Genomic DNA, 27,956 nt, shown 5'->3' on the forward strand with positions numbered 1-27,956 from the left:
AGCTCTAGTTGTGTCCCACCTCATGAAGATTATGGACCTTCAAAGAAGTAGATGTAGAAGTAGACCCCACAAACATCCCAAACCATCTAGAGACGTATCAGTGCCGTTTGGTTTCCACTTCATGCAGAGTTTGGCATTGGACCTCTTCGAATTTTTAAAGGCTCTGGCATGGAGAAGCTGGTGTTGGATCTATGATGATCTCAAATGTTGAGCTATTTCATGAGTTGCTCAGTAGCTCCGGGTTCAACAATATATAAGACTGAAGAAAGGACATAAATCATAAATCATAAATCACACACACACACACACACACGGTGCTCATGTTAGTTCTCACTCTCTGGTGTTTTGTATTGGCTTAATGATTTATAATCACACCCTTAATATCACCCAAATGATGATGGGTTCACCTTTTGAGTCTGGTTCCTCTCAAGGTTTCTTCCTCAAAAGGGTCATCTAAGGGAGTTTCTCCTTGCCACAGTCGCCCCAGGCTGCTCATCAGGGATAAATCCACTTTATTCACTTTACTTCTTAATTTCTGTAAAGCTGCTTTGACACCATGTCCATTGTGAGTAGAATTAGAAATAAATTTGAACTTTTTTTTATCTAGTTAGTTTTTTCACATATTTACACACACACTCAATAGCAGTTTTAAATAAATACATGAAATAAACATGAAAACCAAAATTCTGTGTAAATGCTCCTACTAAAAATTTACACAAAGCCATTTGTTGTCCTGCTCCATTGATGAGTCCCAATGTATAGTTCATTTACTCATCATCTTCTGACTCTTAGGCAGCCAAGATGGTATCTGGACAGACTGACAAAATCTCGGGAAACCTGTCGGTTATATAACTCGAATATTTAAAACAAATGAAACTTGATGGAAATCCTTCTAAGATAGAGTGACAATATTCACCCAATAATGTATATTATAGTGAAATGCCTATTTAAAGCTCAACATAGGTGTGCAGGTATTTCCACTTTATATCCATCCATTTCTAAGCATGCCTTGGCGGTAGAGAATATTAAAAAGGTATACTCTCACTGAAACTTGAGCAAAGAAGATTGCTAATTTCATTTTCTGCACATTTTAAACTGCACAACAGATTATTGCACTACAAAAATAAAACCCAGACCGATACCCTAAGCACACCTCAACACAAAATTCCATTAGCATGTATGGCAGTTATTAAAAATGTATTTCTGAGGACATATTCAGCTCTACGTTAGTGGCTCCCAATGGCAAGATAGAAAATTTGAGAGTTATTGTTTTATTTTGAAAAATGACTCCACGGTAATCCACAGTGAGGCAGTAGCAGCAGTGTTTACAAATTATGCATTTCTAGAGCACATGAACTGTGTGGATAGCACATAGCCAGGAATGACACACCATAAGCATCCCATAATGCCCCTCAGCAAAGCCACCTAAAAGAAAGAATGATAAATGTTTGCCTAGCATTCAGTGGGTTGGCTTGACACTGTGCTGAAGTAAACAGGCAGCCTTTATTACATCATATTTGTATGCAGGAAAAATGATGTTTAGTAAAGTCCATTAACTCAATCAATATTCATTCTGCTTAAAGCATGAAAGGACACAGATACCAAATAAGCCAATGAAAAACATTAACAAAAGGTTTAGATTGATGAAATGTACTTCTACTGCTTTTACCATCCAGCATTCTATAGTCCTTCTTGGAAAGAGAGAATGAGAAAATGCATCTGAGGCACAATCTTCCACTCCATTAATAACCAAATGGAAGGAACACAACTAATTAAAAGAACATAAATATTAATTACGTAACCGATACTGATTTTTTTTCAAGCACTCACATAACAGAAGTATGTGAATGGACATCAGGCAACTGGGGTATGTTTTAGACATTATTGTTTTTGAGCTTTGGAAGAAAACTGTCCAGCAGTTCAGTAAGGAACAGTCATAAAAACAAACATTATTTGCAATGCTAATATGTAATACACAGTACAAATGAATGCTAATGTATTCCATATGCCATTTACAAATACAAGGAATAGCAAATACAATGTTTAATGGAATACAGACCAAGGACACTTTTTTGCATCAATTATTGAAAGCTGCTTTTGGAGTCACCCTTCTAACTTGACTAACTTCACATTAAGGACATATGTTTAGTAACTGCAGTGTGTAGCAGCAAAAATCTTAAATCACAACAGTTAACTGCTCATAATGGGGCAATAATTCTTGGAGTAACTAATGAAAATGTATTGCTGAAATATGAGAGCTGGCCAGTACACTTTAGTGTGTGTTACAGTTTTATGTAGAGAAATTAAGCTGGTCGATTGTGGCCTCCACGCAAAAATGATGTGCCAGTTTGTGTGTCAACATCTGTGTGCAATTAATCTTATTAAAAAACTCTAGTTAGCCTCACAACACACTATATACACACACTTGTAGCATTTAAGGGATGAGAGAAAAATAAAAAGCTTTCTCCCTCCATGACAGCTGGAATCAATTTACTTTTTCCAACATGTTCATTTTTGTATCCTATAACAGTCACTGCAAATGCTGGATACAGGGATTAACCACCAAAGGAGAAAGAGTTCACAAGAATTAACCCTGAATGACCAGATAAATGGCAGGATAAATAAATTCTAACCCCTACTTTACCTTGAACTATATATTAAATTAATTATTTTATGTATAAGTAATAAAAACAGACATTTAACATTAATAGCTTATTAATGCTTAATTCAGTACTCACTTTATATAGAGTATGTGTTCTTTGTCTTCTGACAACTAATAATGAGCTGGTAAATGAATACAAACCATAGTCTCAACACATAAATAGATCATCTTTCATTGATGATTGGTCTTCATTATATTTTTAACACATAGCTCTAAAGTCCAAAGTACTCCAAAAAACTGATTAGGTCCCATCAGATGAAACATTAGGTTAAACACTACACGAACAGGATATTATGATTTGTTAGCCTTCTCCCTCCCTCGTTGGTATTTGTTATTAGTACTATCTATTGATAGATCGATAGATCGACCGATCTATCGATCTATCGACCAATCGATCGATCTATCGACCGATCGATCGATCTATCTATCTAGAGATATAGATAGAGAGATCGATCGATAGATCGATCGAGTATCATAATATCCTGTTCGTGTAGTGTTTAACCTAATGTTTCATCTGATGGGACCTAATCAGTTTTTTGGAGTATTTTGGACTTTAGAGCTATGTGTTAAAAATATAATGAAGACCAATCATTAATGAAAGATGATCAATTTATGTGTTGAGACTATGGTTTGTATTCATTTACCAGCTCATTATTAGTTGTCAGAAGACAAAGAACACATACTCTATATAAAGTGAGTACTGAATTAAGCATTAATGAGCTATTAATGTTAAATGTCTGTTTTTATTACTTATACATAAAATAATTAATTTAATATATGTTTCAAGGTAAAGTAGGGGTTAGAATTTATTTATCCTGCCATTTATCTGGTCATTCAGGGTTAATTCTTGTGAACTCTTCCCCCTTTGGTGGTTAATCCCTGTATCCAGCATTTGCATTGACTGTTATAGGATACAAAAATGAACATGTTGGAAAAAGTAAATTAATTCCAGCTGTCATGGAGGGAGAAAGCTTTTTATTTTTCTCATATCCCTTCTTTCTTTTTCTTTCTTTCTTTCTTTCTTTCTTTCTTTCTTTCTTTCTTTCTTTCTTTCTTTCTTTCTTTCTTTCTATCTAATTATAGATAGTACTAATAACAAATACCAACGAGGGAGGGAGAAGGCTAACAAATGCTTGATTCAGCATCATCTTTTTAAACTACTTATACAAGATAAGGCAGCATAACACTCTCTCTACTGCATATGCAAGCTTAAGATTGGCTAGTAAAGACTGAACTGTGATTCACAAGAAGAGACAATAAAGCTACATTTACACATACAGTGTCTCCAAAGAGCTGGCCACTTTCATTGACATAAGCAACATTATCTGTTGGCGAATTCAAGTGGACAATGTGACAACGTTTAAATTTATGCAAATATCGAATAATTTCATGCAGTGACTATTAATGAGAGTGAAGACGGGAGTAAATCCCTCTTCTTATTAGTGAAATTCTAGTTGCTGGTTTTAAAGTAGGAACTCAAGTGGTAAATGTATAGAACAGGGCTGGTGAATTGCAGCATTAATACAATTGTTGTGTGAGTAAACCTAGAATGAGACATCCCATTCCATGTCTAATTTACTCTCTTTTGGACTTCAAGAACAGGAATGGCTAAGGAATCTTTGGAATTCAATAGCCATTGATGGTCAGAAAGTCCAAAAAAGCAAAATCACAGATTGGATGTAAGAAAAACACTTGTCTTTGTTATGATCATTCAGTGTGCTGTTTGCACAGGCCTATATAATGACATTACAAGCTGTCAGTGGGGCTGTGTGTGGCCTAACTTTCTATGGTCAGATACGAGGTACAAAAACAAGACCACATTGTAGCATTGTTTTAACTGCATTGGGGCTGGGCCTTTAGTGTGATGTTGTGGGGACATACAGTATGAGCTAAAGTACGATACTTTTGAACACTCGGACCAAATCTAACCCAACAGGATGTCAGGGTGACCAATAGCAACTCAACAGTTTTAAAATATCGGACTCAATAGTGCTCCCCCTCCCCCCAATTTTTAAACAACAAAATAAAAAACTTAAACTGTAGCATTAATTATTGTGGATGTATATTAGTGCCAGCATGTTGTCAGCATACCAACAAAGAGCAAAGCTGGAAACATACTGCTACTGAAGCATAAATAATGTGTTGGATTTGCATCAGAAGCTCTAGGCGTTGAGTCAGTTATATTGTAAATCATTTTATTTGCAAGCCTCACAGTTGAGAAAGAAAACAACTCCCACTGAAATGGTACCCCAGTGTCAGTACATGAAGAATCTCTTTTTCTATTTTACCTTTCTGAAATATCTTATGACTTGCTGAAAAATTACATTCTGCCATGTGTTTTGTGTCACAGGGCATCAATAAATTGCATGTTTCTAGGAAAGGTCTAAATTGTATCTCACACCTTTGATGTCTCCAGCAAACACTAAGAAATAACCATATACAGCATATAACTAGTGAGGAAACGGCCCAGCATAGATGCAATATAAATCTTTCTTTGACATGATTATTGTATGTAATACATTTTTTGTTTTACGAATAAATGCTGTAAAAATACTATTATGTTACTAAGACTGTGAAAAATCGAGAATTTCTTGCTTCTGGACCATTCAGACTTCACAAGGTTCTATATAAGTCACTCCTAAATCACAAACACATGTACACGCGCGCGCGCGCACACACACACACACACACACACACACACACACACACACACACACACACACACACACACACACACACACACACACACCGTTGCTTTCAGTGCCTGCCTCCCTCTTGCTTTCCATCAACGCAGAGGCGGAAAGTTAATTAACTGCCTGTAGGAGTGGTGTGGTCCAGTGACAGGCACTGGGGCGAGTGAGTCCTATTGCACAGTGTTACAGTGATGAAGTAGTGCTGCTTTCCCCACACAGCCGCTCATCACCGGGCCGCCAAACGCAAACCACCCACCCATACTCACCCGCTCGTATATCAAACCACCCGTTGCTTGCCAAGAGCTGGGCAACAAGCCAGACGTAATATGAAACTTACACCAAGTCATTAAAGAGATTTGGGAGGAAGAAATGGGAAGTTTTCTGAATTAACTTTTCCAATTGAATCAAAATGCATGTGGGTGAGCTTTTGAGGATAAGTGCACTGAGATAGGTTTCAATGGCAATTCACACACAAATGTACATTCACAGAGCACTTTAATAGGAACACTATACTAATAAGGGTCTCCCGTTGCTCTCCAAATAGTCTTAATTCTTCAATGCGTAGGTTCCACAACATGTTGGAAACAATCCAATGAGATTCTGATCCATGCTGAAATGATTGCATCATACAATTCCTGCGGATTTTTGCACTCGTTCAAACTGTGAATCTCCTGTTCTACCACATCCCAAAGGTGTTCTACTGAATTCATGCCTGAAAAGACCACTGAAGAAAACTGAACTCATTGTCATTAAAAAAAAATCACTTTTTTGCTGGTGCACTATCATGCTGGAAGTAGCCATGAGAATATGATAAATTATGGCCAGCAACAACACTAAAATAGGCTGTGGCTTTCAAATGATGACTGATTAGTATTAATGACCCAACTTATGGTCAGTGGTAAGTAAGTAAACACTTCTCACATGTGTAGGTAGATGCTTTGTCTGACCCAGCTACTTGTGTGCCTCAGCAGAAGTAGAAATTCATCAGACCAGACTTCAGAACTTTCAGTCTTCAGCTGTCCAGGTTTGCTGAGCCTGTGACTGCTGCAGCATCAGTCTGCTCCTGGCTGACAGAAGTGGAAGCCAATTTGATATTCTGTTGCAGCCTCATCTACCTGAAGGTTTGATGTGCTGTGCGTTCTGAGATGCTGATCTGCTCATTATATTTGTGTAGTCTACTTATAAGTTACTGTAGACTTTCTGACAGCTTAAACTAATCTGGCCATTCTCAGTTGACCTCTGTCAACTCAACTCACATCAACAGTGTTTCTGTCCACACAACTGCTGCTTTTTTTCCATTATTGCATATTAACAAATACTTTAACAAGTCTGACTGGCACCAATTATACCAATTATGTAATGGCCAAAATCACCCGGATCACATTGTTTCTATATTCCCATGAAGGGTATGAAGATGCTAGATGATAGCTGCATCTGATTTTATACATTTTACTGCTGGCAAAGGATTGGCTGATTAAATAATTGCATAAATGATTAGGTGTACAGGTGTTCCTAGTAAAGTGCTCTGTGTATGTGAAATGTTTAATAGATTTAATAAAAAAATCAGCAAAATCCGAGTACAAACCAGAGGGTTTGTCTTTAACTAATGCTATGCACATAATTGTAAAAAAATAAATAAATAAATAAAAAGGAATGAGAGAATGATGTAATAAAAATGCAAATGGACAAATACAGTCCTATGAAAGTATTTGCATTATGGTTTCAGATCTTCATAGAAACTGTAATAGGAGGCAAGAGGACATGAAAAATCACTTTTGAATATAATCTTTTAATTTAATCAAAGAAAAAGAACAAGAACTTTTTTTTTTTTTTTCTTTTCTTTTTTTTTAAGTAATTGCCCCAAAACTTAGAACTAGTTGTTTCACCTTTAGCTTGAACAACTGCAACCAAACATTGTTCACATTACTGTGGGGGAAATCTGGACCACTCTACTTTGCTGTATCGGTTTTCTACAGCTACAAGGGAAGGTGTTCAATGAACTGTCCATTTAAAGTCCTGTCACATCACCTTAATGGAGTTCAATTCAGGACAAGACCAATTGAATTTCTTTTCAGCAAGATGTGGATTTGCTCCTGTGCTTTGTATTATTTTAAAGTTGAATAGCCCATTTGTCCTCGAACTTCAGATCCCAGACTGATGACCAGACATTCTCCTTCATGATTTTTCTGGTTGACAGCAGAAGTCCCTAAAATTGTCATCTAAGAGCTTGAAGCAGCAAATCTTCCTCGCACCATTACCCTTCCTTCACCATGTCTGACTGGAAAAACTGGTATCCTAGAACTTCACTATAAGAACAGTCTATTTCTAATAGGGAAATCATAAACTTTGACCTTATATGAGATGGCAGAGGCCTGCAGTTCATTAGATGTTTCTTTGGGTTCATTTGAGGCTTCATGGAGGTATCATTAATGCACTTTTGAAGGAATGTTTATAGACCTGATACTTCTGAAAATGGTCACCGCTGTTTCAGATTTTCTCCATTTGGAGATAATGGTGCTCATTGTGGTTAGAAAATGCTCTGTAACCCTTTCCATGCTGATTTATTAAATAACTCTCATCTCTTCCAGGTTTTCTTTTGACTGGTGCATGATGTGCTGCAAATTGAGACCCACTTCACATTGCTGGAAGGTTTCACTTTAAATCATGTTTAGATTCAACAAGTTCTTAAGCCTAGGTGTGTCTAATCTAATAGAACCCAATTATCAATTAAATGTGGCTAATTGGCCACTAATGAAAACTAAGGGAGAAATTACACCAATTGCTTTTGGATAACCTTTCTGCTTCCATTAAGGAAAAGATAATTGAAAAATGTTTTGTGTTTAATCAGGTTGTCTTGATCATATAAGAAATGTTATTTAAACAGTTGAAAATATTTTTTTCCTTAGAATACCATTATTTTTTCTTTTTTATCAGTATTGTTTTATTTCAGGCAACAAACTATTTATTCATTCATTCAACTTTAATAAATGCTATATCTAGATGGATTTATAGCTTGTGAGGCCCAAATATACACTGAATGAGTTTTCTGATGTGCAGTATATAAAAATCAAGTGTACTAGTGAAGCATGAATCACATGATACAGTATGTATGCAGATACAAGACCGAAATTGATCCCAGTGGCTTTCATTTAGTACATACACATCCTTCAGAATGAGGTCTTTGAAATCTCTGAAACTGTATATTTGCTAATGATCTGCAAGAAATTATTTCAAGTCCAAATGCTGCTATTGATCATGCAGAGTTTGAGTGGAATACTGATGAGCTAAAATGTAGTGCCTCTAATTAAGCAGTGCTCATTAAAATGTGCATGTTGCCAAGTTTATGCTAATGCATAAAAAACAAGGTTAGGATGCCTATGCTTGCAACACCTTTTACCTGAAATACTGTACATGCCTTGACTCATTCAAGAGGTGATTTTACTGTCTTACAAAGGAACAAATACTACGAGTAAGTGTTTATTTGGGCTATCTGGGCTATCTCTGAAGCTGTATTTGTCTCCAACCTATCAATTGCTATTTCCCTGAAAAAAAAAAAAAAAAAATATTATTTATTAATGACAGCTAATAACATGGTCCACTTGGTAGATTCGGGCATCCATGCCTGCTTCCAAACATTACCTGCATTCCTTTAGATATGTATCTATCTACATATTGCACCCCCAATAATAATTTTTTAATATGATGATATGATCAACATACAGATAGGATTCAATTAGCTGTCCAATAGTCTCTCCAATAAGCATTACTGTTTCCTTCATCCCTGACTTTATCCCTCTCACAGCTCAATCAAATCCCTTCAGTGAGAAACAGGGATTGCAAGCTCTAAAGCTTCTGAAGATTAAGTCCACAGCCCCAGGAACTCACGATCACTGTTTGTACTCATGCTCAAAGCCCGCAATAACTGCCACTTCCTGGAGTCAACAGGTGGTATTAAGCAGGTAAAGCCTAAAGTTTTACTGTAATCTGTAGAATTACAAGATTGCACACTGTAAGAAATAAACAAGTCACAAAATACCATACTATTTCAAATAAAAAATCCATGCAAGTGGCACCAATATAATACAGTAAACCACAGAATTAGCACAGCTCGAAAAGTGTTATTCTACTTATATCACAGTTACAGCAAATTTGCTGTAACACATTTGCCAGCAAATGCAATTATGGTAATAATGCACAGAATATATCTTTTGTCTGGGTTTTAGAGGTGTAACATTACACAAAATTCACAGCACAAGCCTCGGTTTTTAAGTCAAGGTTCAGTTTAATATCGGTACAGTTAGGGTAATGCAAAACATTAAATTGCTTGTTGTTTTTTTAATAATGCAGTTTATCAGTATTATTATAAACATTTGTAAACGTCAACAGTTTACATTTTTTAAACATTTTTTGATAAATAAAATGCCTGTTTGGGTAAATAATATAAAATCATTTTATAATTTTTTTTATTACATTGGCACAATTTTAACTTAATAAATAAAAGGAAATAAACTAAAAGATTAAATTAAATAGTTTACATTTAACCCCATTTGGGTGATACAGATGTGTATTTTAATGTGTGTGTGTGTGTGTGTGTGTGTGTGTGTGTGTTACACTTCTCTTTTTCTAAAGATATGATCTACTTAACTGTTCTACTTATTTCAGCATACTTTAACAAATGTCATCATTCCTTCTATCATTCATTTATTCACTCCCTCGATATGTGGAATTGTTAGGATTTTCTCCGTCTGGGAGAAATTCTTGAGGCTATACATAAAACGCAAAAAAATCCATATCGCTAGACTGTCGTAAGAATGGAAGGGGCAGCAAATTTTGTGCATGCGCAAAACAAAATCAGAGTTTAACAACACACTACAAATCGTATTTCTGGTACAGAGTGAGTAGCCAAAGTAACAGTGCGCTAGCTCTAGTTAATTTTATTATTTGTTTTAAACCTTTGGCATTGTTGTGTATGGTTTTGAATTTAATAATAAAAAACAAACCAAAAAAAAAAAAAAAAAAAAAAAAAGTGACTGAGACTAAACAAACTTGTGATCTGCCACTTAATACGTTCGTCAGTATGTGCATCGAATAGAAAGCCCTGTTCAGAAACCTTTCGGTACGAATACGTGTACCGTTAAACCCCTACTGGGTATAGATATATCAGTGGCGGGCTGTGCATTTGGTACCTGGGCCTTCAGTGGGGATTTACCTGACTTAATCCACCTCTTAATACCACCACTATTACGTCACGATTATAGAAACCATTAATACAATACAAAAACGCAATATAACAACGCGTGGCATTAAAGAGAGAGAGGCATTTTACATATGGAGGGTGAATACCATTTTACTAAAGCAAGAAACCCAGTTAAGACTCCAAACCTCTACACTACAACCACAACTGTGCCACCATCATCATCTGGAGCAGTTCAGAATCAATATTTGTCTAATAACATGAAAAAAACATAAAAACTCGTAATTTGCACCGCTCGTAATTTGCTCGTAATTTGCTCGTAATTTGCACCGCTCCTCAGAGCCTGTAAGCCAGTGGTACTGGCGATGGCTGACCTCTGCTCAGGATGCCTAGCTTTTCTGAAATTTTTGTCTGAGACCAAATAAATTTCTCTTCTTCCGTGGGCATAAAAAAGTCTAACTAAGAAAAAACAGTGTGAGACGAATTTGAAATCTGATTGGTTAAAGAAACAGACCCGTTGGTAATATTCTCAATGGTCAATAATCTGATTAGATTGACATGGCAGCACATAGGGGCTGAAATCTGATTGGACAAAAATTTAATTCAATTCAATTCATTTTTATTTGTATAGCGCTTTTAACAATGAACATTGTCTCAAAGCAGCTATACATAGATAATGTGGTGATTAAAAGTAAATATGTTCTTTGTAAGTAAGTTTGTCCCTGATGAGCAACTGTGGCAAGAAAAAAACTCCCTGAGATGCATAAGGAAGAAACCTTGAGAGGAACCAGACTCAAGAGGGAACCCATCCTCATCTGGGTTGCACTGAATGTCCATTTGAAGCATATATACAATGTTGCGGGGTACAGTGATGATGATCAGAAGCGAACTGTATTCCTGAGTCAGTGTAGGAGTCACTGTTGACATTAACTACAGTCTAAATCCATCCTCAAAGCGCCCGTTCTTACTCCGGAATTTCATGGAACCACCCAAGGCGTTGATGAGAAACCGTCCCAAGCTGCACAGAGTGGCCTCCAGTCGAATAAAACACTACCCAGAGGCAGGCCTGGACGAAGTGGGAAGATCCAGGGAGGAGAGAGGGGCAGGAACAGTGGTCACTGGAGCCTCAGGAGCAAGAAAAAAGAAACCTAACATCCACAGCTATGAAAAACGCTATGAAATGAAGAGAATAAACTGTTGGGAATAAATTAATACAATTTGGAAAAAATATTAGAATTTAGGTTGTAAATGTAGGTCAGTGCTTCTGATAGTTTTGCTGGCCCTGACCTCCCGCCACTGAGATATATTTATTATTATGGAATGTCCATTAGACAAGCTATCATTTGATTCTTTATGTTATAACAGATGTTTCCTCATCAGCCTCTTCTGTGTTTTTTTCATTCATTCATCTTCTCCCGCTTATCCGTAATTCGGGTTGCGGGGGCAGCAGTTTAAGCAGATTCCCCAGACACTTCTCCGTGTCCAGGGATCGGGCTGTGAAGGCCCCCCGCCTTCGACTGCTGCCCAATCCTCTCAACACCGGTCCCTTACGATCCCTCCTGCAGGTGGTGAGCCCACGGGAAGGCGGCCCCCACGTCGCTCCGACGTCACGGTCCTTGATTTTCTCGTAAGGGTCCCCTGGAGCATAGAGGGTTAAGGGCCTTGCTCAAGGGCCCAAGAGTGGCAGCTTCTTCTGTATTTTCTATATTGAATTTAGTAAACCTGAAAGAAAATGTTAACACGAATCTTTACAGTTCAAACTCCTCGCTCCTACACTAGACTATGCTGCAGCAGAAAACTATAATAATATTCAAGTAATATATATAAGTAATAGATTGTGATTTCTCCTAACTAAGTGCTTCTTACTATACAGTAATCCCCCATTTATCGCGGTGACTACGTTCCAAAACCGCCCACGATAAAAAAAAAAAAACGTGATAAATAGACGCCACCCCAAAAATGCAATTTTATGTATACAGTACTGTAATAAATCGACATTTTACCTTATTTTATAATTAATACTTTTATTTTGATTTATAAATTTCATTATTTCAACATAAAACTCCAAAACAATTCCCTATACGTTTTTTGGTTTATCGTGCTATCCGCGAGAGACCGGGAAAATCAGCCAAACAAAGGAGTTATGCGGCAAATGCAATTCCACGATAAACCAGCGGCGTGAGATTCGAACTGCGGTAAAATGGGGGATTACTATAATATGGAATTGTACAGTAGTTGTAGTAGCACTAAATTTGAAACACTGATGCTTGCATACAAAGTAAAAACTTGGACCAGCACCACTCAAAACATTTCTTTAACTGTACTGCATCATGCTTTACCTCAAAGCACTTAAGTCACCCCACACTGCACCGTGATAATTCCCAATCCTCTACTAATCTTTGACCAGTCCACCATCTCTCAGGGTAAAAGAAAGGCATGCTTCATGACTTTTCTGTATTAACCCGGATAGCTCTTCATTTAAGTTTGGTTTAAACCCTACCTGTCCTTACCATTTTGTAGACTTAAATGGGGTGCCACAAGGTTCAGTTCTAGGATCCCTGCTTTTCACAATATACATGCTTCCCTTGGGAAATATTATTAGAAGTTATGGGATTAGCACTGTTATGTTAATGATACCCAGCTTTATATATCTCATCAAATCCAGATGATACAGCTCAATTGGCTTGGATAACTGAGTGTGTCAAAGAATTAAAAGATTGGATGACTCATAACTTTCTATTATTAAATTCTGATTAGACAGAGATTTTGCTCATCGGCCCAAAAAACAGTTCACAGAAGCTCCAGCATTTTAACCTGCATTTAGAAGGATGTACTGTAACTACCAGTTCAACAGTACATAGGAGTTATTTTAGACAGAAACATGTCTTTTGAAAATCATACCAACATGATCATATAACCCCAATCTTATCATCCCTACACTGGCTACCTGTCTTCCCCTACCAGCAGCTACGCTAATTCCTCTCCACTGCTTCTCTTTCTCTACCCATCCAGAGGCACCCTGAGGTTGCGCCAGCTCCAGTCCACACCAGTCAACACCTCATGAAGATTGTGGACCTTGAACAGAAGTAGATGCAGACCCCGCAAACATCCCGAACCATCTAGAGATGTACCAGCACCATTTGGATCCTACTTCATGTGGAGTTTGGATATTGGCCTTCTTTGAGTGTTTAAAGGCTCTGGCATGAAGAAGCTGGTGTTGGATCTATGATTATCTCAAATGTTGAGTTATTTTATGAGTTGCTTAGTGGCTCCTGGCTCCATTACCTCAAATGACTGTAAAAGACTGTAGAAAGAACATTACTCATAATCTTACATTCCGGTGCTAATGTTAGTTCTCACTCTCCAGTGTTCTGTATTGTTTAAAGATTTAATAATCACACTCTTGATATCACCCAAATGAGGATGGGTTCCCCTTTCGAGTTTTTTTCGAGTGTTTCCTGTTTTTCCTTGTCACAGTCGCCATGGCTGCTCATCTGGGATAAATGAACATCGTTCACCTCAACTGTTCAATTCTGTAAAGCTGATTTGAGACAATGTCTGTTGTGAAAAGCACTATAGAAATAAACTTGACTCTTCTCTGTTGTGGCACTAAGGTGCTGGAAAAAACCACAGTCACTAACAGTCGTCAAACAACCTCTGAAGACCTTCTATTCCTTAAAGAACTTAACTTAGTATAAAAACTCTGTTTGAAGAAAATATAGTTAGAAAAGTTCTGGTGAGAAGAAAGAATGGTATTCTTCATCTAGCAAACCAATATCAGAATGCATTTATTGATAGAAACCTCAAAGCACTTTTGTAAGTTGCTTTGGATAAGTATGTGTGCCAAATGCCACAAATGCAAATATAATGTAAATGTTTTACTGATTACTACATAATATCTCTTTAAATCTGTGTATTCTTAACCTTTGTATATGGTGGACTATCTGCCATAAATGTGCCTGTGAATGAGCTGTTACTACAGGAACAATAACATTCTAGCAAATTCATCTGCCTTGTATATGTTCAGACTAAATAAAGAAAAGATGTTTAACCATACTCCGGTTTCTGACTTTTGGTCTATCCGTGACAGATTTAAAAAAGAATAGCAACAAAAAAAAATTAGCGCCACTTACTGGTGAGCCGCATCTATGGTGAACTATTTTTAGAAAAGGCCTGTGGGCGACTCATATTAGTGACCCCTGGTCTTGGGTATATAAACAAGTAAACATTCCAAAGAATAGTGCACATTAATTCCGAAGTAATGTTTATATTAAAAAAAAATCCACTTGTACATTAACAGACCTCTAAATCTTTTTAGAGATGCAGTTTTATCCTTTTATTAAAAAAATAAAATAAATTTTTTTTTTTTTTTAATTAGTACAGCATGTGCTTTCTTTTGATACATTTTTGGTAACACCGTTATAGACATTATAGACTTTCGAATGTTTCAGCTGATGTAACTGTAAACATATACACGCAGGTGATAATCTCTGAGTTGAAGTGCAAAATGGCACAGTAGAGCGCATGTCAAAGCAGAATGCATCATAAAACAAGACTACATTAAAAAGAAGGCTATTTAGAGGCACAAGTATGAGCTTACTGCAAAAATATCTTTAAGACAACATTCAGCAATAAATGAGTTACATAATAATAAATAAAATCTTAACTACAAATACAATGGTAAAAGTAATGCAGGTAGTTCTCTACTTATGATGGAGTTAAGTTACGACGACCCCATCGTAAGTAAAAAATATCTTAAGTCGAAGATGGTGCTATGACTGTGACAGTCTTTCCTGCTTTATGTTGATTTATACTGTAATGTTTATTTTCTGCTCTAAACTGATGGATCTAATGCTTCAGTGACGATACATAATTTAAAAGAAAACTTGACTCATCAGACCAGGCCATCTTCTTCCACTGCTCAATGGTCCAGTGCTGATGTTCATATTCCCATTGTAGATACTTTCGGCAGTGGACAGGAATCAGCATAAGCAATCTGACCAGTCTGCAGCTATTTAGCCTTATACATGGCAAGCTACAGTGTTCTGACACCTTTATTACAGCCAGCAACTGTTTCAGCGATTTATTCTACAGTAGCTCCTCTATGAGATCAAACCCGATGGGCTGGCCTCCAGGTCCTACATCAATCATTGAGTCTTGGGCAGCCTTGATGACCCTGTCTTTGTTCAGTGGCTGTCAATCCGTGAGCCAGTTAGGTGGGTACTAACCCCCACACAACATGGAACACCACACAAGACCTGCTGTTTTGGAGACGCTAGACCCAGGTGTCCAGCCATCACATTTTGGCCAAAGTAGCACAGATCCTTATGTTTGGCCAATCCTTATGTTTCCTGTTTCCAACTCATCATCAGCATCAAGAACTGACTTTTCTTGCTGCCTAATGTACCCCACCTTTTGGCAGGTGTCAGTGGAACGAGATAGTGTTTTAATTTATTTATAATTTATCTGTAATTGATATTAATGCTATAGCTGATTTTATATATATATATATATATATATATATATATATATATATATATATATATATATATATATATATATATATATATATATAGTGAGGAAAATAAGTATTTGAACACCCTGCTTTTTTGCAAGTTCTCCCACTTAGAAATCATGGAGGGGTCTGAAATTGTCATCGTAGGTGCATGTCCACTGTGAGAGACATAATCTAAAAAAAAAAAAAATCCAGAAATCACAATATATGATTTTTAAACTATTTATTTGTATGATACAGCTGCAAATAAGTATTTAAACACCTGCCTATCAGCTAGAATTCTGACCCTCAAAGACCTGTTAGTCTGCCTTTAAAATGTCCACCTGCACTACATTTATTATCCTAAATTAGATGCACCTGTTTGAGGTCGTTAGCTGCATAAAGACACCTGTCCACCCCATACAATCAGTAAGAATCCAACTACTAACATGGCCAAGACCAAAGAGCTGTCCAAAGACACTAGAGACAAAATTGTACACCTCCACAAGGCTGGAAAGGGCTACGGGGAAATTGCCAAGCAGCTTGGTGAAAAAAGGCCCACTGTTGGAGCAATCATTAGAAAATAGAAGAAGTTAAACATAACTGTCAATCTCCCTCGGACTGGGGGTCCATGCAAGATCTCACCCCGTGGGGTCTCAATGATCCTAAGGAAGGTGAGAAATCAGCCCAGAACTACACAGGAGGAGCTGGTCAATGACCTGAAAAGAGCTGGGACCACCGTTTCCAAGGTTACTGTTGGTAATACACTAAGACGTCATGGTTTGAAATCATGCATGGCACGGAAGGTTCCCCTGCTTAAACCAGCACATGTCCAGGCACGTCTTAAGTTTGCCAATGACCATTTGGATGATCCAGAGGAGTCATGGGAGAAAGTCATGTGGTCAGATGAGACCAAAATAGAACTTTTGGGTCATAATTCCACTAAACGTGTTTGGAGGAAGAAGAATGATGAGTACCATCCCAAGAACACCATCCCTACTGTGAAGCATGGGGGTGGTAGCATCATGCTTTGGGGGTGTTTTTCTGCACATGGAGGCCATGTATTGCGAGATTTTGGGGAACAACCTCCTTCCCTCAGTTAGAGCATTGAAGATGGGTCGAGGCTGGGTCTTCCAACATGACAATGACCCGAAGCACACAGCCAGGATAACCAAGGAGTGGCTCTGTAAGAAGCATATCAATGTTCTGGCATGGCCTAGCCAGTCTCCAGACCTAAACCCAATAGAGAATCTTTGGAGGGAGCTCAAACTTCGTGTTTCTCAGCGACAGGCCAGAAACCTGAGTGATCTAGAAAAAATCTGTGTGGAGGAGTGGGCCAAAATCCCTCCTGCAGTGTGTGCAAACCTGGTGAAAAACTACAGGAAACGTTTGACCTCTGTAATTGCAAACAAAGGCTCCTTTACCAAATATTAACATGGACTTTCTCAGGTGTTCAAATACTTATTTGCAGCTGTATCATACAAATAAATAGTTTAAAAATCATATATTGTGATTTCTGGATTTTTTTTTTTTTTAGATTATGTCTCTCACAGTGGACATGCACCTACGATGACAATTTCAGACCCCTCCATGATTTCTAAGTGGTAGACCTGGCAAAATAGCATGGTGTTTAAATACTTATTTTCCTCACTGTATATGTGTGTAATATATATATATATATATATATATATATATATATATATATATATATATATATATATATATATAAATTAATAAAACGGTTTTATTCATTTATCAATCATTTTATAATCTACTGCAGCTTTGACCCTGACCTTGCAGACATTGCTCAGATCACATTTTGAAATCACATGTTGATCCCAGGGACCACACATCAATTCAATTCTCATGTGCGTAATACAATTACAAGCTGTGATGTAAATGCTGTGATGGCCATTTCTGGCTACCATATGTTTGTTAATTTCCAGTTACTGCCGTGGTGACAATCGGGTTTTGTTGCCAGACTTGCAGGAATACCATAAAGTTCATCACTTTTTCAGCTTTTATAGCAGATTTGTACAGCTGATATCCACGAACATCTACTGTCCACATCCAGGACATTCCACACTACTGTACAGTAACAATAGCTCCCCCGTGTGGAAAATCTTCAGCCTAATAAAAGTAACTGAGTTACAAGACAAGTCCAAGGTAAAGTGAAAAATAAAGAGTCCCATCAGCAGGGCCACACAGAGGAAATCATAGAGCCCAGAATGCAGCATAGATCAGTTATTGCATATACACAGACACAGCAGTCTCATGAAAACAACAAATGTTGAAGAGTCAGTAGTGCTCACTATGATAAGAGTCACTAAAAGCAGAACATTTGTATGGGGTGTAGAACAGTTTTACGCATGCAGCATCTGTGTGTCAACAGTGAGCAAAAGCAAACAGTAAACCTTTCCACTTACCCAAACGATGCTGACTTCCATTTACGACAGGGGTAACTTCGTCGACAGAGAGGAGTAATATAGGTGCCTTGGTTTTCTGTCCTTTCAGGAGGCAAAGAAGTGTGTCGTCTTGGGAAAAGATAAAAAAAAAGAAAAAGAAAAAAAAAAACCCTGTCATTTTACTTTTTTTGCATGCTCACATTTCATACAAAATTCTACCTTCAGTTGATTTAAAGAATGGATAGCAGAAATAGGGGGCACCAAACATGATGACAACACGGATTTCAGAGAATGCTGTGAGATTTCATCTCTGATGTGATATCATGCTGCACAATAGACATAAAATGCTTTTGGGCTTCAAATCATCCTCAGATTGCAAACGCACACTTCTTTAACTTGAGAGAATATGCATTAGAACAAGTGCTGACTGTCGCATTACTGAGCATAGAATCAATCATTACTTTCAGCTTGCACACTTGGCATCTGAAGGACTGCAAATCAAGGCAGGGACCTTTGGAATACGCATAATCATAATTGGTTAAAGCAGCTCTCATCTTCCTGCCTGCTCAAAGAGTAGGAGATAAAAGGAAGGGGAGAGGGAGCAGATACAGATAGATGGAAGTGTTACATGCACAGATAAGAATGGATTTTGATGAGGAGACATGGGGAAGTATGGGGTGGAAAAGAAAAGGTGACAGATGGAAATGGGTCAAGCAGTCGTGGAGTGTCCCAAGAGAAACAGGAAGATGACTAAAACTAGACAACTCCTCATGTGCTGCTGACATGGCAGAAAACACGGGTTTACATGCCAAAGTGAACAAATTAGTTGTCTGAGCATCCTGTTATAGTGACACGCTGCCTAGAAAAATGGCAAAATCACATGTGCACAAGTGTCCATGTGGTACACATGTGTGTACCAGAATTACTTCACATCACTTTGCATGCATCTTTACATCCTACTATTTTCTACTAATGACAGTACTGCAAGACTAGTCTAGGTTTTATTAAAGGGTTGTTTTCTTTTGGTTTGTTTGTTTGCACCTATACAAAGATGTGTAAGCAATATACAACAAATATGCAACACAATAAAGCAATAAATAGTACAAATAGATTGTCCATTTAATAATAACACTGTACATGTAAATATTAATGGTTTAACAGCAGTTATTTATGCAAAAAGCTTCACTACTACTTTTTCTCCAAATGGGGGTCGCCACAGCGGATCATGTGTCCCCATACTACTGTCCTCTACATCTGCCTCTTTTAAACCAACTACCTGCATGTCTTCCCCACATCCATAAACGTCCTCCTTGGTCTTCCTCTTTTCCTCCTTCTCATACCGATATACCCAATGTCCCTCCTCTGCACATGTCCAAACCATTTAAATCTCGCCTCCCTCACCTTGTCTTCAAAACGTCCTACATGCGATGTCCCTCTACTAAACTCATTTCTACTCCTGTCCATCGTCGTCACTCCCAACAAAAACCTCAACATCTTCAGCTCTGCTACCTCCAGCTTCACCTGCTGTCTTTTACTCAATCCCACTGTCTCTAAACCATACAACATGGCAGGTTTTATCACAGTTCTATGCAAAAAGCTTTACCAAAGGTGTTAATTGTGTGTGCGTGTGTGTATGTGTGTTTGTCAGACTGGTGTCTTTGTATCGAGGAGTCAAATCGTTTGTAGAAAGAAACTATTATACAGTCTGGACACGAGGCAGCAAATGTTTCACAACCTTTTTATAGATAGCAGGAGGATGAAGAGTGGATGTGAGTCCGTGGTCAGCCACAATGCTGGTGGCTTTGCAGATGCAGTGTGTGGTACAAATGTCCATGATATAGAAAAGAAAGACAAGGTTTTAAGCCAAACTGGGCATGTTTTTCTGTTTCCTGGTTCCAAACAAAGATGACAAATGTGTCTCCTTTTTCGTATATCAAAATATTCCAAAGTGCAGCAGTGCACTTTATTTTCAATCAAGAAAACTACTGTACACGTGTCAATTACCCTGATAAATGGGGCCAGTTGTAATTACTACAAAGCTCAATAAATACCTAACACCAGAAAGCAGAGACATGAACAAACAGAATATTTTCTTCTGATTACCCACAAATACCAGTCCTGTACAAAACAATTTCTACAAAACTAAATCGGCTTCTTTAAGCCTTTGTAGATTTTGGTTTTCAGTAAAGTAAAGTATAATGGCTGTTTATGTTCTGCACAAAACTGATGCATGATTTGAAATAAAACAAGTGTTGAAATAGACTCTGCTTGTGACAAAAGTTCAAATAAAAAGCTTAATAAACATGGCACTGTTGCTTGTTATAATGATGTATGCAGTAGCTTTTCAGACACACCAGTACTGAAGAGGAATAATGCATAGTCCTGTTATAATCACATGAATAAGGTAAAAAACTGTAGTGTGCTGTACCTGTAAGGTAGAAAGTGAGAGCATGCTGTTTGAGCACAGCTGGTGCAGGAAAATAAGCAGCATTTTTAATTACTTTCTAATTAACATTAACTTTAAATTATTTGCAGCATGTTAGATTTTACAATTTGCTGTAGGCATCAATTGAGAAAGTCACTAATGGGAGAAAGGATGACGGGGTGGGGTATCCAGATTGCTAGTCAATTTCAGAGAATAAAATTTGCGACTGCAAATCCTTATTGATTTACATGTAGACTGGCTTATTATAACGTGTACGTATTAGCAGTCACTTCAATGGTAAAATGTGGAGTTCCTACAGAAAAGACATAAAAGGTTGGCATGTCTGCCTCCTTAACTTACAGGGTAGAAAAAAAAAATTTGTTTCCAACTTGTGGAAGAACAGATGCCAATTTCACCAGACATACAGTAGATTTAACAGGATAGTGCAAATCAAAGATGCTGATAGAGGATTTTGGTAATTGGTTATCCCAGAGACTGTGAGACAACAAACATGTACCACACCAAATAAGCTTATTCAGTGAATTATTAAAATGGTTAATATTTCTATTTATACAAACAAAAAATGCTGGTGTAGCCAAACGGAATAAAACTGAAGTATGCTGTTGCTCCTTCTTCAGTCGGTATTTCATCTGTAAATGCACCTGAAACAATTCCATTTGGGAAGGACTAGTCAGTATTGACCAAACCTACAATAAAAAAAAAATTATAAATAAAAAAATAAATAAAAAGGGCTCTTCTGGGAGAGAACATTTTTACAACAAATAAAATTAACATAGTAAAAAATATTCTCTATCCACAAAGCTTTAATGCTAGCTTACATATTTGTAATTGGAAATATGCATTATCTTGATGGTCTACATTTATTGAAATAGAATTTATGTACTGATTGCAATGCACATTTTCATGTCATTATGTTGATCAGAAGTTAGTAAAAGTGACAGATAACATAGGTAAAGGCTAACATCTTTAGGCTGTGTAAAAATGCATTTTTTTATGCAAAAATTTAAAGGACCTGGCCCTTATCAGTAAGCTGAGCCATTTGATCTGACTCAGTGAACTGAGCCTTAATTTCCATCACTAGGATGTAAAATTAAATCTCATGTTATTATCAGTACCTGGAAGGCTTCACATAAAACCAGAGCAGTGTCAAAGAGGGAGCAGTAAAAAGTTATAACACATCATTGTGGCATCTGGACTATTATCTGGACTGTTATTCAAATGGCATAAAAACACTGATTACAGATGATGAGATGATTAACAAAACACAAAAATAGACCAGTTTAAGCTTTAGTTTACAAGATTTCATCATGATTACAATGCTCAGGGACACACAAATGGATTTGTATTTTACTCCATATTTATTTTATAGCAGCTCTGTTGATGTCAGTGGAACTGCGGTGGATTTCAAACAAGCCACTTTAGCATTTACTCATTATTCTATTAGACCAACTATTATTAAATAATAAAAATTCTGTAATTGAGATCATAGTATTCTCGATATTTACCCTAAACCCCCATTGCACGACCAAATGATCAAAACCCAATGCACAATCCTCCTTTCTATTCTTGCTTATTGAATTATTCATAAGCAAATGCAAATGGTATTCCTATTCTAGGAAAGTATTCAGTACTTTGTGGTATGAATTATTTAAAATTTTGTAGCTGAAAACTATTTCAGGCTTTGGAATTGTGATGACATTGTATATAATACATGTATATGCCCTACTGGGTAATTAGCAATATGGTAACCATAATCAGAAATTAGGAAAATTAGTTTACTAAGAAGCAAAATGCAAAAACAAGCAGTTCTTGTTTTATTGTTGTTGTTAATAATAATAATAATAATAATAATAATATTTTATACAATAAGTTCTAGTCTTTCTGTACATGATCTGTCACTGCAATAAACCATGTTTTACATCAACATCAGTCACCAAACCATCTCACCCTCAACAAAGTGTAAAAGGTTAAATAAATAAATATTTTATATTATATTATATATATATATATATATATATATATATATATATATATATATATATATATATATATTTATTAAAAAAAAAAAAAAAAAAGGAAACACTGAAAAACAAATAAAGCCTTGCTGTCACACACTAACTGCACTTAACTCTTCAAAAATGACCTTTTAGTGTTTTAACAGAACCATTCGGACATGCCAAGCATTAAAAAACAACAACTGATAATCTAACAAAAACTTATTCCAAGAAAAGGATAGTCGGTTTAACCGCTCAATGCAACAGGATGATCACTCTTTTCCTCTTCTTTTAAACGTCTAATCTGCCATGGGTAATGGGAGTCTACCTTGGAAGGCAGTTCTACAGAGGTGACTGACCCAGAGAGCAGCAGCTAAATTCTCATTACTTGTGGGCCTCTGCTTCTACCACCCTGCACTGATTTATGGAACCTTTGTAGCAATAGTATCCCATAGCTCAGGAAGAAAAAGTGGCCTCCAAATAATAACTATAACACCTGAAAGAAAAACAAAAAACCTGTCATTATTTGCTGCAGTGGCATTCAGTCTTATTGATCACATAGTGCCTGGGTTTGAGGAGGAGTGTCTCAGTTCAGGCTTGTACCCACACCTCAATATAATTTCCCTTCAGTTACACTTTCCATGCTGAAGAAATATTCCAGCAGACTTCAGTCCACTAAAATCAGAGGTGCATTAAATTTTCACAAACCATTTTCTTATCATCGCCCATCAATCTATCAATAGCAATTATAAAATACAAATAGCATATGTAGAAACAAAGTTATAAAAAAAAAAAAAAAAAAAAAGGATAAATTATAAGCAACTGTAAATCTTTTCTACGACATTTAAAACTATGTATATCTGTAAAAATGTTAATTGTCAATCTGGAGGCCTTAGTGATGTACGATGCAGTGATGTAGTATGAGGTCAGATAAGATCTGAGCCAGTAAATAGTTGTTGCCTTAATCCTCCCACCCCAATTTCTAGTCTCTCTTTTTGATCTACAGTATAAAAATCTGCACTGAGATACAGGAGTACAAGTACAAGAACCCTGAGACCAGTATCAGGTCATTTACTACTTTAATCACTGCTGTTCCTGTACTGTTATGTATAAATTTTGATACTGGTCTATAATTTGTCAGTTCACATGAACAAAATTAAGTTTCTTAGCTGTGAGCTTGCATCTCTACTATGTACCGTTGGTTGTTTCGTGTATCACAAATCACATCTTATTCTTTGTTTGCTTTGCTACTATACTAAATGTTATAATTTTTGCTCAGTTAATGCTCAGTTTGTGTTGCATGCCCTGCCCACTTCACTGTAGCAATATTTTTTCTGCCATAATAAATTACCAGCTTTCAGTAAAAACAGGAGAATTATTGACAATTGTTTCTTTGCTCTATGTATTTAGGCCTTTTAAGACATCAGCTATTTTCAAAAGGTTTTTGTAATATTTTTGTGTTAATCTACTAAATGTCAAATTAAGTGCCATTAATTGGCAACTTGCAAAAGTTATATATATAAATGACATTTTTTACGATCAACACTGTTAGACAACACAAAGAACTGTCAGATCAAACAGGAAAGTGAAAAGAAATTATACAATAGAGCAAATACAACACTTAGAAAAGTGTCTGAGGAGAAGTTAATTTCAATAAAGAGATGCTACCTGTATACTGTATTTGTGCTGATGTAATAGAAACTGCAGCTATCGATTGTTTTAGTAATGGAGTATTCTACTGATTAGTCCATCGATTAATCAAGTAATCAGATAAGAAGTACTTTTCTTTATTAAAGAGCAATAATAAATATTCAAGAGAAAACTGGAGAGGTCTCTTAAAACAAACAAGTAATTTGTTTCCTTTTTAGAGGAATTAACATTTTTATTGCTGGAATATTGCTGTGAAAACTAAACTCATTTAGTGTATTTATTTGCCATATTACATGAAAATACAAATATATAAATAAAAAATAAAAATATACTTTTAAAAAGGAAAATACACTGTATGGTGTTTTCTTTATGTTTTAGTTTGAAATGATCGCAAACTTTGGAAACCTTCTGTAATGTTCTTTGGCCTGAATCTCTCCTCTTCCCTGGCTGTTTTCTCTCCATTTATCATTCCGCAGCATCTTCTGTGTTTACATGTTCAGGGGCCTCATTTATAAACGTGGCATACGCAGGTTTTCAGCCACACAAAGGTTGTGATTAAAAAGAAAGGGGAATGGGCGACACAGATAGCACGCAAAATCTTTGTGTGAAAAGTGGCGTATGCACGTTTTCAGTCCCATTTTGTGCTTACGCCACCTTTATAAATGAGACCCCCAGAGCAGTGCAGAGTTTAATGAGAGCTGCATCAGTAATAGTAGTCTGTGAGGAAACACTGTGATTCGTATGTAGTTAAATGGATTAAACGAAGCATAATTTGCCTCCATGCTTATTATGCATTCAAAATACTGGAGGAATCTTTTTAGCCCTAATAGAAACTTGACAAAACACACATTGCAAAATTATCTAATTCACTGCCATGTTTACAAAATATCACCTAATCAGTCAAACAGTGTGCCACCTGATAGAGTGTATAATAACTGAAATCACCTTGTCCACGTCTGCATGCCTACATAGTCCACAACAAACAAGTTTTACAAATAAACACAATATTACACAGTGTACAGTATTCAATACAGTGCACCATTCACTATAAGCACTCATTACCTAGATCCTTCTCACTCAGCCAGCACATGTTCCAAATGACGAGGGATCCTGGCAGTTTTTAAGGTCAGAGATACACGGAAACATAAATTTTGACATGTGGAAGGGTGCAACTCTGGGGTCTGGAGAAAATAGCAGCAGAACAGACTTCATTGAATGGTATACCTCTTAAAGCCCATGATGCAGATGCAGATGCAATATATATGTAGCTTATTTGTGGATTCATCTAGAGATTTGATGTTTTGCAGACTGTTTTAAATGTTTTTTGCTAAGATATTGACCCAGCCAAGCATGTCATGCTTATACTGGCATTGCCATGAAGTCAGGGATTGGAATGTACAAATCAGACATCTTGCTTAAGGCAGTCAGTACTGAGGCAGTGAGCACATATCTATTATCCAACCATGGGAATAGCATGAACTGTGATGAGCAAGAGCTGCAAATTAGAAGGAATTTGGCTAAAAAAAAAAAAAAATATATAAAAAGTGTTTTCTTGGGGGGTATCACTCTATGATGTTGGCAAATTTAGCTAAAAGCTCTGCTTGCCAGCAAGTCGGAAGGAAATGCAGATTAATGGAAGGAAGAAACAGGGAGAATAAAGTGTGGTATGTACCACTAACCATATGGTCAACAGAGATTTTTTAGTGTATGCAAAGCCATAACACATCTAAGAAATGGCAAGTGACCAGCTAAATGTAACATAGCAATGCTAATAAAGTATACACCTCAAGTCTAATAAGCTGTTAAAATCTATAATTAATGCTTGTACTATATAAGCAGGGATGAGCAGTATTTATGATACATGAATATATATATATATATATATATATATATTCATTTAAATACATGTATCATTAACCTTCATTTGGGAGATTACAGGGAAATGTATGTGAATATTTTATCTGTAAGGTACCGTATTTTTATCGGACTATAAGCCGCTACATTTTTCCCACAGTTTTGAACCCCCGCTTATTTATGAATTTTTCCTGGGTTTTTCCCGGTTTCACAAACGTCAAGCTAAAAAACTGAGCGACTTAACATTAGACCAATGGAATTTCTAAACGGAAACCACAAAAAAAAAAAAAAAAAAAAACCTCACCTCACCTGTGTTCTGAGCTGCACGGCATCGGGAGAACTTTAAACTCACGATGATGCCAAAAGATAAACTCTCGAAAGAAATAGTTGTGAAAGGAAGGAGGAAGACAGTGAACAATGACTTTCTTGGTAGGCTACTGTTTAGATACAAGCCGTTGTAACGCTTTGTATCAGGGTCAAGGGGATAGCTCGCTAACTCCAGTTGCAACAGATTTTTTTTTATTTTTCTTGGCAACAGCGTTACGTGTTAGTCAAAGAAACTTAGAAATAAGCATCAGAAAATAATAAGGACATATTCCTCAATTGTGCACACGCAGTAATACCGGCAAATGCGGCAACAGGCTATTCCCAAAATACCGCTCTGCTCTTAAAGGAGCCACAACATATTTCACCCATTACACAAGATTTACAAGATTAAAAATCTTTGTCAAATTCAGTGGGTGCGGCTTATATATGAGTGCGCTTTATAGTCCGGTAATTACGGTAGTTGCATGTGTCAGATTTATTGCATGACTCTGTATGTATGTGACAAAATTTTATTTGATATATAATAGGATCTGTTAATTTGTATTTGATAGGGTTGATGAAAATGGCTTCATAGATTGTATCAAAATACATAAATACTAAATACTTCAGATAATGTGTATTTAGTTTTAAAATACTTTGTAAGTACTAAACATGAAGACATCATAAAAATGCAGCCACTGATTGGTGCCTACACAGTAGTTACCGGACTTGATCATTTAATAATTGTTAAAAATGTTTGTTTTTAAACTTCCAAATAGGTGTCCAGTGAATAAATAATGAATATCTGATTGCTGAATATTGGACCCTAATTGAAGTATCTGTTTAGTAGGATGGTTTTGCATACCATGTCGTGAATAACTGCCTGACACAGAATATATTATTATATTTATGATTAACAATAAAATGATTAGTTAGAAACTAGTTGCTATAAATACAGGTGCAATAAGTTGTCTTCTAATGAATGACCTGTTTGTAATTGAGTCAGTGATGCTGATGCAAACTAGGCCCTTAATTAACAAACACAGAGTAACTTAATAGGGATACAATTATAAGTCATTCGCACTGTAAAACATTAATCTGTTGGTTACTTTGAAATACATGTATCATTAACCTTCTACTTGGAGATTACAGGGAAATGTATGTGAATATTTGATCTGTTAACTGGTTGCATGTGGCAGATTTATTGCATGACTCAGTCAGAGAAAAGCTGTTGCTATAAAACATTGTTCACTTAACC

At 36.6% G+C, this 27,956-nt stretch overlaps 1 protein-coding gene and 1 long non-coding RNA gene across 5 annotated transcripts in view; one reads left to right on the forward strand and one right to left on the reverse strand.

Annotated features, from left to right (window-relative positions):
• iqsec1b (IQ motif and Sec7 domain ArfGEF 1b) overlaps nucleotides 1–27,956 on the reverse strand; it is a 206,155-nt gene that overhangs the window by 116,302 nt on the left and 61,897 nt on the right. For all 4 annotated transcript variants that reach the window (XM_083533967.1, XM_083533973.1, XM_083533966.1 and 1 more), the window contains exon 2: nucleotides 18,470–18,577. In XM_083533967.1, the coding sequence (XP_083390093.1) occupies nucleotides 18,470–18,577 (108 nt within the window). The remainder of the gene's footprint in view (nucleotides 1–18,469; nucleotides 18,578–27,956) is intronic.
• LOC310722056 overlaps nucleotides 1–27,956 on the forward strand; it is a 142,243-nt gene that overhangs the window by 102,525 nt on the left and 11,762 nt on the right. The window lies entirely within an intron of this gene.

This window comes from Silurus aristotelis (assembly GCF_946808225.1).
Source record: "Silurus aristotelis genome assembly, chromosome: 28".
Lineage (NCBI taxonomy): Eukaryota > Metazoa > Chordata > Actinopteri > Siluriformes > Siluridae > Silurus > Silurus aristotelis.